This window comes from Propithecus coquereli, unplaced genomic scaffold (genome assembly GCF_000956105.1).
Source record: "Propithecus coquereli isolate 6110/MARCELLA unplaced genomic scaffold, Pcoq_1.0 Scaffold99, whole genome shotgun sequence".
In the NCBI taxonomy this organism is placed as follows: Eukaryota; Metazoa; Chordata; class Mammalia; order Primates; family Indriidae; genus Propithecus; species Propithecus coquereli.
Genome location: NW_012156284.1, coordinates 8,854,946 through 8,872,248, shown reverse-complemented (window position 1 = coordinate 8,872,248; position 17,303 = coordinate 8,854,946). Strand labels below are relative to the sequence as shown.

Genomic DNA, 17,303 nt, shown 5'->3' with positions numbered 1-17,303 from the left:
GGCTTGTGGAAACCCACAATTTTATCCTCCTTTTTGGCAATTTATGCTTAAATAGTTAAAATTATGGGCTGACAGGAACAAGCATAAGTACAAGATTAAGGTTTTTATTATGTAAGGGAGAAAGAGATGAACTCCTGCAGTAGTTGCTTTCTAATTATTTTCAAAGCTTTTCACGGTAGCAGCACTGGCACAAATATAGCATTCCAATCTTCCCTTTTTTCCTGTTAAGCCAGCCAAGTTTGAATTCTCTCTTTAAATTAATCCAAGTGGTATTATTCATGTATCGTTTAGATTTTCCCAGTTAAAATGAAATTCTTTGGGGTTTTTTTCTGATCAAAATTATTAACTTTCATTTTCTCCTGAAGTCTGCCCTGCATTGTTTTACCTCCTGCCCTTCGATGAGCATTAACCCATACAGAATCTCTTTTATTAGTATGAAAGGTGGTAGCTTTAAAATATAAAGTACAATTTATTGGCCTATACATAATAGTTTGGGCAGTATGGATCTGCACGTATTGAAGCTCACAGGTTTAGGCCAACAAATTATACCCAAATGCAGCAATTATTAAATAGTAGTATGTGTCACATGCATTTGGGGGGCTTGTTAAAACTCATATCTCTGGGCTTTACCTCCAGAGTTTCTGATTCAGTAGGTCTGAGGTGGGGCCAGACCTACTGAAATTTGCATCTCTAAGTTCCCAGGTGATGTTGATGCTGCTTGTCTCAGGATTATACTTACAGAAACACTGCCCTAATATATGCCATCTACTCAGAAAGAAGGGAAGTTGGGATCAGCTGTGATTCATATTAAAAAGTATTCTCATATTTAAAGGACAGCGAGGGATAAAGAGAAAGGCTGCTACTTGACTCTGACTATCAAAGCAGCCTCTTCCTCTTTGGCCTTGCTGAAAAGCCTCCTTTATATCAGCAAGCTCAAACTCATCATTTTACGGATGGAAAGCCTAAATTGAGTATGATATTGTAAAATATATATTTGATCTTCTTCCCTGTTTCCTGACATAAAGCTCCTAAAATTACCCTTGGAATCTCCAGAATGATAAGAGTGTCTTTAGTATGCTAACAAAATGGCTGGTGGCCCCTATAAAACTTCAGGATGGGAGCTAATCTTGCAAAGACCAAGGCACGATTAGAGGGTTGAGACTTTCAGCCCCAACCCTGACCTGGGGTGGGAGAGGGAAGAGGGACTAAAGGTTAAGCTGATAACCAATGGCCAATGATTTAATCAATCATGCCTATGTGATAGAGCTTCCATAAAACCCCCCCAAAAAACAGGTTCAAAGAACTTCCAGATAGCTGAACATGTGGAGGTTCCTGACGGGTGGCATGCCTGGAGGGTTCAGGGAAGCTCTGTGCCTCTTCTCATATAACTCATCCCATATGCATGTCTTCCATCTGGCTATTCATCTATATCCTTTGTCATATTGTTTTATAATAAACCAGGAAACATGAGTGTTTCCCTGAGTTCTGTGAGCTGCTCTAGCAAGTTGATCAAATGAATGGGAAGAGGGTTGTGGGAACTCCGACTTATAACTGGTCAGGCAGAAGCACAGGTTACGATCTGTGCTTGTGATTGGCATCAGCAGTGGGGAGCAGTCTTGTGTGACTGAACCCTCAATCTGTGGGATCTAACACTATCTCCAGGTAGCTTGTGTCAAAATTGAATTGAATTAGAGGACACCCAGCTGGTTTCCACTGGAGAATTGACTGCTTGGTGTGTAGGAAAAAAATCTCACATATCTTGTGTCAGAGGTGTTACGTTGAGTGGCTGTGTGAGAATAGGGAAGGAAAAATGAAAAAACACTTTTTTTCCTATTTCTTAGTGAGGTAGCTACTATAGGGTTCCTAAGAGCTCTGAACTATATGTTGAACATGTGAAATTACCTATATTGTAGGTCAAAAATTTTTGTATGGTTCAACCTCATGGAACAATTGGACTCCATCTTGGCTCCACCACCTACTAGTTTTGTGACCTTGGGAAAATCTCTTCATCTTTCTGAACTTTAAATATTAACCTTAAATAACAATACCTGCTACACAAGACTTAACCCTTAGATTAAAAAACAAAGCTCAATAATAAACATGTTCTGTAAACCATAAGGTGCTTTATGGTTGATTGTCACTGCTGTTGATTTGACCAAAATCACACAGTACTAGACTCTTTTCATTGTCCCACATTCTCTAATTTTTCTGATTATGATCATATTGCTATAGTTAGGTCTGATGTGTGTGTTTCCCCAACTATATGGTAAACAATTTGAGGGTTTCTTGTTTATTTTACAATAGTAACCCTGGTACCTAGAACACATCCCAGGTACACAGAAGAAGCTGAACAAATAGTCACTGGAATTACTGGAATTAGAGTATATACTTAGACTATAATGTTATACCATTAGGCATAACTGCAAGACTGGGAGGGGAAATGAAGAAGGCTGGCCCTACGATTTTCTCAAGATGGATTAAAACCATTTGGTTGTCTAAACGATTGATGTCTAATCATAAAAGACCCCCATTATTTTCCACCTGAGCTGAGCAGTCTGCTTCCTTTTGTTTTTCACATCAAACACCATCCTAAACATTTCTTTGTTTTTTAAATACCAGTGTGGGTCATTTTAAAGAGGTTAAACAAATGCTTGCAATGGTATTGATGGGAATTAATTGACATTGCCTTTAGTAACATTTAAAACCCCATAGATCTTAAATTATGACTCATCAAAGAGGAAACTTGTTACACTTAATTTTGTGTGTACTGGTCCACTGAATGCTAAATGGCCCAAGAAACTATTTCAAGACTTCTTTGCATTTTTATTCAGGTAGATTTTCTATACATGCAAGCTGATAACGATGGCAAATAGTTTATACACTATTAATTGAAGTGGTGGTCTGGCTATTAACTTGGTGGTTTGACTAAATGACAATCACATCCAGAAATGCAAAGTTAGGTGGAGGAAGGGAGTGATGGCTAAAAGGAAAACTGTAGCTTCTTTTCACTGATCAAATTTACCAGATCATTACCCAAAGCTCTACTTTACTTTCTGTGTGTTAATACAGTCTGAGAAGAACAAGGTAATATGGAATCTGCTGAGGTAGAGATCTGAAAGAAAGAGATGAGTCTCATCAAGTGAAACCTGGCCTGGGAATCCTATCTGTTTCTGGTGAGCATTGAGTATCATATTTGGAACGATGGCTATTCTATTTGCAGTATATAATTGATGCTAGTCCCAGGCTAGCCATGCTCATCCTTGGGTAGCTTAAATCACAGAGCCAGCCACTGAATCTAGAACAGGCAGATTTATTCAGCATCCAGAGTGAACCACTAAAATAGCTGTCAAGGAAAGGCTCACCAGAGGTGGCTTATATACTCAAAAATATTTTTAATGCAAAAAAAAATCTGCAAAATTACGGCTTTTATTGGTACTAGAGTTGTTCTACATAGAAAGCTCTGTCCTTAGAAAACTTCTCGTTTAAAAAGGCGAGGATCAGTTGTGGAAACTCACATTACCAACAAAAGAATCTTCTGGGAACAATATCTAAGGGAAAAGCCATTGGTGCATTCATTTTTTATCCTATTCTTGGTGCCTCAGTATCTACGTGGGATGCAGACTCGATGGTCTGAGATACTGGTGTCCTGAAGTCAGTTCTAAACAAAATGATATCTGGATAATATTTACTTTTTCAACTCAAGTTGTTAAGAGGGTACTTTGGTTTAGGCTAAGGCTGGGGAACCTGTGGCCTTCTGATTTCAAGATTGTTCTTTTTAAGCACCGAAAGAGGCAAGAAAAGCTTCATCTTTCTCTATTGCACCCCTTTTAATAAAAGAATTTGTTCTGTAAAACTTGGATTCAATCAAAAGGCTGCACTTAAGGGCCTGGAAGGCCACATGTACCTCTAGGCAAAGGCTGTGTCAAGAGCAGAAATAGAGTGGGGGCAGTGGGAAGGCTATACCTAAGAAGAGAGTGTTTTGAGGTATAGATGCAAATGAGCCCCATGTAAAACAAGTGTGAGGCCCTGTTCCAGCCACACAGTTCCATTAACTGAATTTGCATCTCCCTATCATAGAAATGACATTTCCACAGCCTTGACATTCAAAATGTTGTGAGAATGAAATGCAAACCAAAAAATTCCCTCAACTTGTGAAGATCATTACATGACACACAGTAAATTCAAACAAAGTGAAAAACTTTCTCAATACTAATAAGAAAAACACCTAAGAAGTCATCACTTGAAGAATTATAGCTAGACTGCACTGCATTGGGAAATAAGTGCACCAGGCTTAGAAATGAGGTCCCATACACTGGTATATGAAGCAAAAAGCATTTTGAGGAATACATGCCCTCACATTTTCCCTTCATTTAAATTCTTGTACTGGAATAAACAACTCTGCTAGCTACGTCTATATTCTATTTGATCAGAATGTACCAAGAAAATGTCAATAGGACAACTCTGGCCAATTTTGTTTAAGGAACAAAATGCAATTATAAAATACCTATATTTACTACCTTGTATCCACAAATGGTTATAGGTGGTGATGAAGACTATATATTTCCTATTTCAAAGCAACAATTCATAACAACATCATCCAGTGAGCTTTAAAGAGAATTTTAGTAACATTCAAATTTAATATACAAATTGCATCCTTCTCAAAAATACAGGCAAAAAAACTGATGCTATAGCTCTGAAAACACTGCTTAGTTTCATTACATGTCTGCATAAAAGAATTTTCTTTGAATCTCATTTCCAAATGTGACACAGTCACATATATTGGTAATCCAGAATACAAAAAAATACATTGTCATGATATTGATTTATTATAAGTGAAAGTATGTTCTAACCTGACCAAGTTCTTCATTAAGGTCTGATGTGTTCACCAGGGCTCCTTCATTAATTTCTTCATCATAAAAGTCCTTATCCCATGAGATGAAGAAGGAGCCCAAGAATTTCTGCATTTCTACCGTGACGTACATGGAGACAGGAATGATAAAGTTGAATAGGACCATAAATGATAGGAAGTCGGTGAACATTTTCAAAACCTAAAATAAAAGAGAGTTCATGCTAATTAGATGAACCACTCTATCAGATGAGTGTAATAGAAACAGTTAACTTTGTATCTTTTTATTTCAATGCTGAAAGCACTGCTCTTGCTGTAAATAAGGAACTTTCCCAATGACGCTCTACCATTATAGTCAAAATTACCACAGTATGTGAGAACATTTAAGAACACCCTCAATTTTATCATTATTCTTTGGCGTATACATCTTCTGTCAACACTTTTTTTACTTCCATAAGTTCTTTGTTCTTGCCACCCCTAGATATGAATGTGAGATCAAAGTTTATATGTAGGCATTCATTATGCTCATATTATAACATCTCACAAGATCATATTAAAATACCAGAGCTTCTTGCCAAATTGCTTCAAACTCTTAAAAAGCTAAAATCAAGCCCAGATGCCCAAAGTAAAATAAAAAAAACCCTCTAAAACTTCTTACATATTTAATAGCTTAGGGCCACCATACAATCAAGAGAAAGCCCAGAAGTTAACAAAAAGTGTCATTTCTTCTCTGAGCAGTATTTCAATAAACGGTGGCTTGATCGCAAAGTTCTAGAGTTACAATTTTCAGCAGAAAACAAATTACCTTCAAAGTCTCCCGCTCTTTCTGAGTCTTTTGGTTATACCAAGGTTCATCATTATGTGGGGTACTTTGCCAAACATACTTTAGAGTAGTGCATACTGCAGCTTTGGTCAGTAAGATAAATAAATACACAATCAGGAAGGCATTAATAGATCTGAAAAATAAGACAGTATGGATTTTAAAACCACCTAATTACTTAAGACATCGGCCAGATATGAATTAAACTGTTCAGTTATCTAAAGCTTCTCCTGTGTATGATGTGTAACCACAGCACAAGCCTTTATTACATGTGAACCTCAGTTATCACAGCTGCAGCATCACTCTCAAGTGGCAAAATGGAAACGCTAGCCCTGAACTGTTTATTGATCACCCCGAGTACAATGGCTGACTAACTTAACACTCCTTTAGTAAGATTCCTGTAAAGTGACGGGACACATACACATACACACATGCACACACACACCCCATAACCTACTCAACCTTACAGAAGGAGTAGCTTGCCTCCACTTCCCTGAATCCTAAATGTTTGGGATAGAGGGCACAGTAGCAATGTGAAATCCTCAAGCTCAGTGTAGATTCTTTCAATTCAAAAGTGGAGCTAGGGAGAGGGTGGCAGTGATAATACTGGTTATCCATGCAGGTGATAGGGAGAGGGCCATACCAGTGGCATCTAGCTTAAGGATCTACCAGGTACCACTTCAGTATTTTCCAGGAGACTATTATCTACATTATAGAACCAACTTGCATATAGTAACTAGAGGACCCCAAACCATTAATTCCAGTAACAAAAAGGAATAAAAGTATAGTTCAAATAAACTCTGTCCTTTAATAGTTATGTGAGTTTAGGTAAGTCATATACCATCTCTGGATCATTTCCTCATCTCTAAGGTGGAGAAGCTAACACAAATTACTTCGCAGAGTTGTTCAGAAGACTAAACCAAATCAGACATACAAAAAACTGAGCACAGTTTCTGGAACATGAACAAATGTTTAAAATGGTAGTTGCTATTATAGTTGTTTTTTGTTATGGTTGTTATTTGGAATTACTGAAGAAGTAACTATTTCAATCAATAACAACTAAGGAAATTGTGGTGCATACTAACTTTTCGACAGCAGAACGTTTCTGAGATTTCCCTTGGTAGTTTAAAGCCATTTTGGTTTCCATTCCAGTGTAAACAGCAACTCCTAAGGAATAACAGAATATAATGAAACCTGGATTGCAAATGAACTTGTCAACCAACTCCCCACCCAGTTAGCTCTACAAATTTCTAAATCTACAAAAGTGGGAATTCTAAGTCCCCTTCCAACTCACCAGTTGATATCATTAATAGCATAATTTTTAATTCTATATAACATTTGTCATATTCCATCTTAGTTTACCATCTTATAAATTCCCAACATCTAAACAGAGGTTTAGATTAAATGGCAATATCTACCATGTTCACTTTTTAACATGCACTATTTATTCACAGGCCTTACAAAGCATATTTCTGATGTGTATATCTTAAAAATTGTTTACCATATATCTTCTTAGTATTTTTTAGTGTAGCTCCTTTCAGCAAGAGATTTTCAGGTCCCAAAGACCTAAATAGAAACAACCACAGTGTATCCAAACAACACAATTGTATCATCAACTGTGGGGACAGATTTTGCTCTGAAACACATCTATCTCCAAGGGGTTCAGAATGTATCTGTCTACTTATACCATACGCTTACTCCCAAGGACAAGCTGAAAGATCCCTCTCTCTGAAGTTACTTGAGGGTATAGCACAGATGGAAGCACAGTAAAGGAGTAGCCAGCAACAGTGGCAAAATAATACATAAGGGGATAAAAGGATTATGAATCATAGACAGAGAGACAAGGACAGGACAAAGCAGCAGACATAGAGAAACAGAAACAGAGGATCACAGATAAAAAGACTGGGAAGGCAAATGCCAAGGTGGGGAAAACACTGACGCATTTATAGAGAGTAAACCCTCCTTTTGGAGGATCACTGGGAACTCTGTGTTTAACTTCTTTCTGAGACCTTCTGAGTATAGATACTGTTCTGAGTGTGGCTATAAAGGGCAAGTGGAAAAGTTAAGGTAATTAACTGGATGATAAAAGAGGAAAGAAAGCATCCTTTCTTGTATGAATTGCCTCATTATAAATGATCAGCCTTTCATTTTACCTAAGTCCAAGTAATTCTCTCAGCATTTTATCCACTGCCTAGTCCCTCAATTACTCTCCCTTAAACCACTGTTAAGTGTATTTCCAATGTTGTCAGCCACTGTACAACCAAGGACAACACATACAGTGCCTAGAGCATGTTTGGGAACATCAGTCAAAGTGTCTGGAGCTCTGCTATTTTGGAAACCCTAAGCATTATTTCCAACAACCCCCTAGCCCCCAACACACAGAGATCCTACCACCACAACCCTACCAATTACAAGGTTACTTATTCGCCTTTATATTCCTTTCTATAAAGAAAGGTATTTGGCTACTTTAGTGAATTTAAAAGAAAAATATACCCCCAAAGGACAGATTAAAGAAATAACAAACTAACCTGGCAACAGCTTCAAGACTATTACTATAGATATTGATTCGCCCAACAAACCTGTAAAAAGAACACAATTGCAAATGTGTTTTCTATATCCAGGTGAAACCCATATACCACAAATATGAGAAGAAAGCAAAATACAAATAATGCAGAAAAGATTAGACTCTGAATTACAAAAGCCTATTATATTTCTGGAAAAAGAAGTTATATTGAACTGATAAGGTATATAACATTTCCGTCTAATTTTTGAAATAATATTATGGATTATAAGAATGTAAACAAAGATTCTAAATTGATTTTCAAGCTCTATTTGGCATTATGCATGCACACAACACCTCTCTCCTTTATACCTTTATATAAATAACGTGACTTCTATTTTAGATTCACACGAAGAAAGGTTTCTGGTGCTAAAACACACTTTAAAACCATTAGTTCAGTAGTTCTAACACTTGAACATGCATAAGAATCACTGGAGACGTTATTAAATCACCGATTTCTGAGCCCCATCACTGAGCTTCTGATTCGGGTTTCCAGGTGATACTAATGCTGCTGCTCTAGGGACCACCCTTTTAACCGTAACATTGATCTTAGACAGTGAACACTTGATTACTATCTTGGAAATGTCCAGCCTGTGTCTTGCAGCTGATCTCAATACTGAGCTTGATCCAATCACATAATATGACTAAGCACATAGTAACCTGTATTTCTGCAAAATGGGGTAAAAAGGCCAACCCCTCCTTAGCAAAAGTATTATGAGTGCTTTGTAATTTGCATTGTAAACACCATTTTTTCCAAAAAAAATAGTAATATTTTATATTACTATGTGCACAAAATATGAAGGGTCTGTTCATTCATTCATCATATATTAATTGTGCCAGTACTGTACTAAGTGCTGAAGATACACTATTAAGCAAAGAAAAAAAAAAATGTTCCCTGTCCTAAGAAAGACAAGTAAACAGGCAATTATAGCGCAAGTGATCACCACTAGGGTGGTGGAAGTACCAGGTATTCTGAAGTCACATAGCAAGGGATTTGATCTAGTCTAGGAGAATTAGGAATAGCCTTCCTGTAATAACATTCTCCTTCATATTTAAGGCAACTGAAAAATGTGAGGGTTTCTTTATAAATATGCAAGGGTATAGACACTGTTCTCTAACTCGGACAGAATAACTCACTCCCTTCTCTGTGATCCCACAGCCCTTGTACTCACCTCTATTATCACACTATAGTGTACGCTTAGCATTACTGTTTTATCTCCTTTGCTCACTATGAGCCCCTTGAAGGCAGAGAAAAGCTGGTATACTTTGTGGCCCTAGTTCCTAGTATCAATGTGGATACAGAAGAGGAAAGGGAAGAGGAAAAAAATGATGGGAAGGAGAGTCAGGACGAATACTTTGTTTTTCTACTACTAGGTGTTAGTATAAATGACATCCAACCACTTGGACTACCCAACCACTTATGACTAAGATTGTTCATTAACAAGATGGCTAGGATGGGTAATGGATGCCATCTTTAATGGCAGAACAGAATGAAATTGGTCCGCATGGGGATAAAACCTATTTTACCTCAGGTTACTCTACCCTCATTAGTGCCATGCTCTAATCAACCAAACTAACCAGTACAAAATCAAACACCAAATTTTTGACAATCCACAATGATGGTTAATCAGCAGATCTTCTCCAGAGAACCTAAGTATAGTAAAATAGAGGAAATTATGCCATTTTACCGCTCCCTTAACTGTTTACTGTGGACAAGAAACTGGCTATTTGCAATCTTTAGTGCATCGCGATCATTGTAAGAAAGGATACAGTGCCTACTGATTGCATAAAGAGGATATCCATTCTCTCTTTAATGTTAGATGGCATGTAAAAGGGTTTATTGTTGTTTTAATCAACTCTGGTTACTGCATCAGCCTGATAGACCAGTCTTATGGGATAACTTAATTTTAAAATATGATAGATGGCTATGTTTATAAGTAACAAAAGTAAAAGAAAAATCATAGGATGCCTTGGCCCACAATGATTTATCTTTGGCTGGTAGTGAACAAGGCTGATTTGATTCATTTCCCTGCCAGAAGGAAGGAACAGCTCATAAAAACATAAATGAGAGTAGGCTGGTAAGTGGTGGGTGTTTCTTTGCAATACTGTTGGTGAAGAGAAGCAGAGCCAACAGATAGCACTAAAATGAAACCAGGTGATTCTTACCTGTAGAGGTCAGGTTGAGGCTGTTCACATTCAATTGTTGCTCTGAGGGTATCAATGGATTCAGCTGTACACAGTGCAATGGTGTCACGTACTGCATAATGTGTCTAGACAAAAGCAGAAGAAAAGCAAAAACAAAAACGAAATGTTTCTTTTCATAATTGTACATCCAACTAATTCCAGGAATATAGTTTGTTTTAATAAGAGGCTTTGGCAGAATAAACAAATACTGATGCACATTTCCCACCTAATAAATTTTATGGTATTATTCTTAAAATATATTACAGATAATTAGAAAGATAACCCTGCTGCAAGGGGATTTCAAAGACAATGAAAAAACTAAAAGCTCTTCTTGATAACGACAGTTGAGAGGATTCCATTTGCAGCATGCCATCTAATTAACCAAGATCCCATGAAAATTTTAATACATTTTTTTCTCTTATTTATAGAACTGATACTTATTATTTTTCTCACTATAGTGTATGGCAATATAGACATGCACATATGAATTGAATATAACCTTTTTGGTCATAAGAATGCTAAAATTTTGCCAACATCAAGAAAAAAATCATTAATAGTTCCATTACACAAATAGCTTAATTAATGATCTTGAAAATGTTCAAAGTGGCTACATTTTGTGGGAAGGGCAGGGAGATGATGTGTCTCGCATTAGTCAGACAGTTAGAATATTCTACTAGCGTACATTATATGCACTTGATTCATCCAGAACTCAAGGCAGGCTCCAATGAACCAATTTATACATCATCAAACAAGCAGTAATACAGACTCAAAGAATGCACCACTTACGTAGAAGGGAAAGCTGTTGCCATGATCTTCAGGGAATATTACGGAACTACCTGAGCTATATTTAAAACTGCCTCCTGCTTTTGAAAACCTCTGTACTTTTAGCTAATTTGAGCAGATCAACTTAACTGAAAAAAGAAACTCCCTGAAAGTTTTCTTCCTCTAAACAACTTTTCTGCTATTAGGAAATCTCTAGGTAGATCTCTTGATTTTTATCTTGACATTCTCTAAAATATAACTTGGTTGAATAGTTTAAATGCTTCTTGCTCATTACCATGCTTTTGAAATACAGAATTAGTCATCCAAGAGATAAAGTTCTTTTTTTACACACTGAGTCCTGGTCCCTAACTCTAGATGGAATGAACAAGCAGAGGAACTCTCCAAGGATATTCCCAGAGGTGAGCCATATCAGTATCCCCCCCATTAAAGTCAACATAGAGAGGATACATCTTCATGCCGTGTGGAGCTCTGGACGATGGCAAAGAACTGACTGTCCCAGAAAGTATAAGAGAAGTAAGTTGTCCCCCAGTTTGACCAAATTTACTTTAACTCACTTATAATTCTTCCTAGTTGTAATAAAGTGAACATTTGCCAAACTACACGCTAAGGTATTTTTAAAAAGCAATCAAATTATTACAGGTTAGATTTCTTATATCCCAAGAACAAACAATTTTTAAAGAAAATACACATCATTTTTAGAATACAAATAGATCAAACTGTAAGGTTAGAGTACATGAAGTTATTTTTATACTTATATAGTTTCGGCCTACGATCACTTCTATTTTTAAAAGCCTAAATAAAATAGTAAATGAGTTATATCAATAGTAAATTCATGCAGTACTATAAAAATTGTGGTGGCTCTTATTTGGGGCATGGTTTGTTCCCATTCAACACCACCCTTTTCCTGTAAGGTAAGTATTTGCTCATAAATTAAAAGTCAGTTATATAATAGTGGTCTTCATATACAAAACCTACATGAGTAAGATAAGACAAATAAGATAAAATAAAAGAACAGGAGGTGGTGAGAAGCGGTACTTTATGATTATCTGAAGATCAAAATGTTTAGGCAAGGTTTAGTCTCTGTTACCTTGCAATTGGATTCCCCATCAAGACTGGCTGTAGTGACATAACAGGTTCCATCAGTGGTGCAAGATGATAGAAGAATAAGATCACAGGGAAAGGTTTCATCAGCCTGTACTTCCACTACATCACCAACCTAGAATGGAAAGAAATACAGATATAAATATTTTAAATTCCAAACAAAATATTCATTATACCTCACACTAAAGTCAAACCATTAGCAAGAGATATCTCCAGCTCTGGGCTTTGAGAGTATCTCAACATCCTATACCACCTGAAAGGTAATAAAAGAATATTACTCAACATTCAGAATCCTCTTAAAGATCACAAGGACTTCGGATTCTTGCAGATTACCTTAGCACTGACCTTTAACTCTAATAAATGATTCCAACACCTGTTTGCTCTCTGATCTTTCTGGCACTAAAGTTTTATAAGAAAACAACCATTATCACTTTATCAATAAATCAAGAAAATCTACATGTCACAAGTTGGGCACTCATGAATACTGAGCAGCTACATTCCCACTCTGCATGCACCATGCATATTTCCACATACTTTGCCTGCCATGTGATAACAATTGATTTCTGGGTGCCAGTTCCTTCTTCAGTGCTCAGAAAACCTCTGTTAATTAGAGAGGCATTGGTTTTTCCCGTAAGATTTGAAAAAATATTTTTTCTATAGATCACTTTCCAAGAATTCATCTGCTATCAGAAGAGTCAATTAATATAGCAATGAGAAACAATTTCGTACCAGCAAGTAACCAAAGCACAAGTAGAGAAATAAAACATGAGATAAGAAATTATGAACAATTTAATAACATAGGGAATAAATCGTAATAGTTAAAAGCTTAGACTTTTTAACATGAGCTCATGTCCGAGCTCTGCCACTTAACTATATGACCTTGGGTAAGTGTCTTAGATGATTGCAACTACCTCAGAGGACTGATGTGAGCATGAAATGATGATACCGGTAAAGCATTAAGCAAAGTGCCTAGTACATATTAACCATTTGTCAAGTATTAATTATTACTAATACCCTGTAACTACTTTACTCTCAACCTATGAATAGTATTAACACTTTTTTGGAAGGATGTAAGAAATCCTCTAGTCTGGTGCTTCCCAATATTTTTCATACCATGGTACATATGGAAAATGATAAATAATACTTTTATACAGCACCCTCAGGTAAACGGGAGAGGCTGCTGGATGCAGAAGAGGGAGTCAATATTTGGCACGCTGACCTGGACACACTAGCTGTGAAATGCTGAACTAATACATGGAACACCTGTCTTCTATTTGCAATATGATTTGGCAGATAAAGATGAGGACTTCAATACTTATTCAGGAATAATTTTATTTTCTTTGCCAACCTTAATCAGTAGCCAAGAGCAACAGCATCAATAATTTAACTAATTGGTAAATAATATTTCATTTTGTTGGATTTTTCCTTCCTCACTTCCATAAACACTTATGTTGCTTACATAAAACTACAATCTCTGCTTAAATATGCAGAAGAAAGATAACAAACAAAATCCTAACACATCTTAGAAGAAGGAAATACTCATTAGAGGTTGGAAAATTACCCTCAGGCACTGGTAAATAAAACACACAAAGGGACCACTTTCTTCAACACTTATGATTCACTCAGATATGAAATATAAAGGTCCCTGCGTCTGCAGTGCAAGTTGAGACTGCTGAGATGGACAGGAGCCAGATTAAAAAGGGCTTCACAGGCCAGGCCAAGGGATTCAGGCCTCACCCTGAAGGCAAAGCTACAGGACTTTTAAAGAAAAGGAATGACATGATCCAGCTAGACAATCAACTCTAGAGTTCTGTTTCTGTAATACTAACCATTTTAAAAGCCACAAGAAAACATCACCACTGCCCATTGTAAATATTAGAACAAAATAGATAATCTAAAAAATAAAATGTTTAGTCCATCAGAGAGCTGAGGTTGCCAAGGCAACCAAGTAAACTGAATTTCAAAGAATAACAAGTCCTTGTGAGGAGAGATAGGGCAGTTGAACTGTTTCACAACTGACAGCACAGGAGGAAGAGATGGTTACCATAAAAGTGGGTAAGAAGAAAACAACTAGATTTTTAACCAATTCTTAAAGGTTGGATGTGCGCTAATATGACAGTTTATAATCTCTATAAGCCTGAGAGACAAGAGGATAACCACTCACTAGCTCTTCTTCACAGGCTTCCACTGGATACTCATGAGAAAGCCTGAGGGCAGAAGACTGAAAAGAACTCTCCTCATTGGTATAGTCATACAGGTAGTGACTGACTGCTGTGGAGAGACAGGCACAAAACATGCCAGAATTGTGGACCCCTCTCTCATATGAAGCAAAAGCCATCTGCATCTAGGAGAAAGGCAGGAAACCTTCCCTGGCATAGTCTCAGGGAAACATCACTACTGCTAGACAGGAAGAAACAAACGCAACCTGATGTAGGGGATGAGACAGGAAACTCACCTGTACCAAGGACCTGGCACTGATACAAGGCAAAAGTTCAGCTACTGTGGGAGGTGGGGTGGAAATATTGAGAAAGTCTCTCAGCCTGAGGTTCAGGTGTATAAGGCCTGCCTAATACTGAGACAGGAACAAGAGAACCAAGAAACCAATCTGTTCCCACCAGGAACCTTACACTGAATAATAAATAGCAGTCTATAACTGGAAGAGAAGCAAGGGAACAGGGAGAGGCATTTTCTGTGACTTATAAGTGCAGGATGTACTGAGAGCAGATGGTAGAAAAGGAACACCGTGAAAAACCCTCCGGCATACCAGACCCTACACACAGTTCAAGGCAATAGCATTCTACCACTCAAGGAATTTGAAGTCCAGTGGCACAATGAAAGTATCAATAGTTACAACAAAATCCAAAACTAGTCCAACTCCTGACTAGATTGACTCAAACCCCAATGATAGTGGCCTGACAGAAAAAGCTGGGCCCATTTCAGAAGATACATACTACTTACTTCAGCCTGTACCATTACCATTCTTTTACTTATAATGTTTAAAATTTTATTAAAAAATATAAGATGCATAAAAACACAAGGAAAAAATGAGCCTTCACTGAAAGATAAAGGACTCAATGGGATCAAACCTACGATTGTCCAGGTTTTGGAATTATGAAACAGGGACTAAAAATAGCTATGACTAATATGTTAAAGTACTTAGTCAAAAAGGTAAACAACATACAAGAGTGGATTTTGGCAGAAGGATGGATACTACCTACAAAAAAAAAGCAAAATGCAAAGTTAAAAATGAAAAACATAGTTTTCACCCAGAGGAGGGGAAAAAAAAACAGTAAGCCTGAAGAAAGGTCAACTAAAATTATACAAAATGATATACAAAGGGCAAAAAAGGAGTATATTTAAAAAAGAACAGATTACTCAAGAGGTTTAAGAAAATATTGCAATCTAACAGTCATGTAATAGGAGTCCCAGAAGAAGAGAAAGAGAATGAGGCAGAAAAAAATGTGAAGAGATAATGACCACGAATGATTCAAAGTTAATCAAAGCCAACAAATAATTGATCCAAGAGCGCTTCAAGGAGGATAACTACAATGAAAAACAAAATCTAGGCATAACATAGTCAAATTGCTGAAAATCGAAAATAAAAGGAAAAACTTGAAGGCATCAAAAAAACATTACATACAGAGGAAAAAAATTTAAATGACAACAGACTTATCAGAAACTATGCAACCAGAAGACAATGGAGTAACATGTTTAAAGTACTGAAAGAAAAAAACCTCCAGTCCCTAATCAGGACACCCAGAAAAATAATTTTTGTAATTGAAGGTGACATGAAAACTTTTCCATACAAACATAAGCTAAGATAATTCACTTCTAGCAGACTTACACTATAAAATATTAATACTAAAGTCCTTCATGGGTAAAATAATATGACACTGTATGAATATTTTTATCTACATGGGGAAATACAGAATGATAAAAATGGTAAAAATGCAGATAAATATAAAACATAGTTGTTATTATTAATCTTTTTTAAAGTTTAAAAAAAGATAATTACAATCCAGCAATTCCATTCCAAGTTATATAACCAAAAGAATTAAAAGCAGAAATTCAAAGATACTTGTACACCAATGTTCACAGCACCATTATTCAAAACAGTCAAATAGTCAAAAATACTCAGAAACAACCCAAATGTCCATCAACAGATAAATGTATGAACAAACTGTGTTACATACATGAGATGGAATATTACTCAGCTTTAAAGGGGAAGGAAATTCTGATACATGCTACTACATGGATTAACCTTTAAAACATTATGCTAAGTGAAACAATCCAGACAAAAAAGGACAAGTATTGTATAATTCAACTTATATAAAATATCCAGGATAGTAGAATTCATAGATACAGAAAGCAGATGGGGCTGAGGAAGGGAGAATGGGAGTTATTGTCTGATAGATACAGAGTTTTGTCTGGGATAATGTAAAAGCTCTGGAAATGGATAGTGGTGATGGTTGTACAACATCGTGAATGTACTTTTGAACTGTACACTTAAAAATGGTTAAGTTAAATTTTATATTATGTATATTTTATCACAAATATAGACAACTGTCTAAAGCAAAAATACTAACATTGTGAGCTTCATGAAATGTAGAAGTAAAATGTATGACAACAATAACACAAAGGATGTGAATGAGGAAATGAAAGTATACTGTTGTAAGATTCTTACATTCTACATGCAGTAGTATAATACTATTTGAAGCTAAGATTAATACTTTAAAATATATATCATTAACTCTAGAGCAATCATTTAAATAATTTACAATAGTATGTATAATTAGTAAGCCAACAGAGAAGATACAATGATATTACCAAAAAATGCTCAAATAATCCAAAAGAGGGCAAGTAAAGAGGGAAAAAAAAGAATAGATGAGGCAGACAACCAAACCATATCAACAATTACACTAAATATAAATGGTCTCAATCCAATTAAAAGACAGGGACTGTGAGACTGGATTTTAAAAATAATACCTAAGTAGGAATATAAAGACATA

General features: G+C 36.3%; 1 protein-coding gene across 1 annotated transcript in view; it reads right to left on the bottom strand.

The window, feature by feature from the left end:
- Positions 1-17,303, bottom strand: part of ATP11C (ATPase, class VI, type 11C) — a 180,390-nt gene that overhangs the window by 53,709 nt on the left and 109,378 nt on the right. Inside the window, exons 7-13 of the mRNA XM_012665306.1 lie at positions 12,281-12,409; positions 10,393-10,496; positions 8,195-8,245; positions 7,168-7,232; positions 6,752-6,833; positions 5,652-5,802; positions 4,851-5,048 (exon numbers count right to left, since the gene is read on the bottom strand). Coding sequence (XP_012520760.1) covers positions 4,851-5,048; positions 5,652-5,802; positions 6,752-6,833; positions 7,168-7,232; positions 8,195-8,245; positions 10,393-10,496; positions 12,281-12,409 — 780 coding nt within the window. The remainder of the gene's footprint in view (positions 1-4,850; positions 5,049-5,651; positions 5,803-6,751; positions 6,834-7,167; positions 7,233-8,194; positions 8,246-10,392; positions 10,497-12,280; positions 12,410-17,303) is intronic.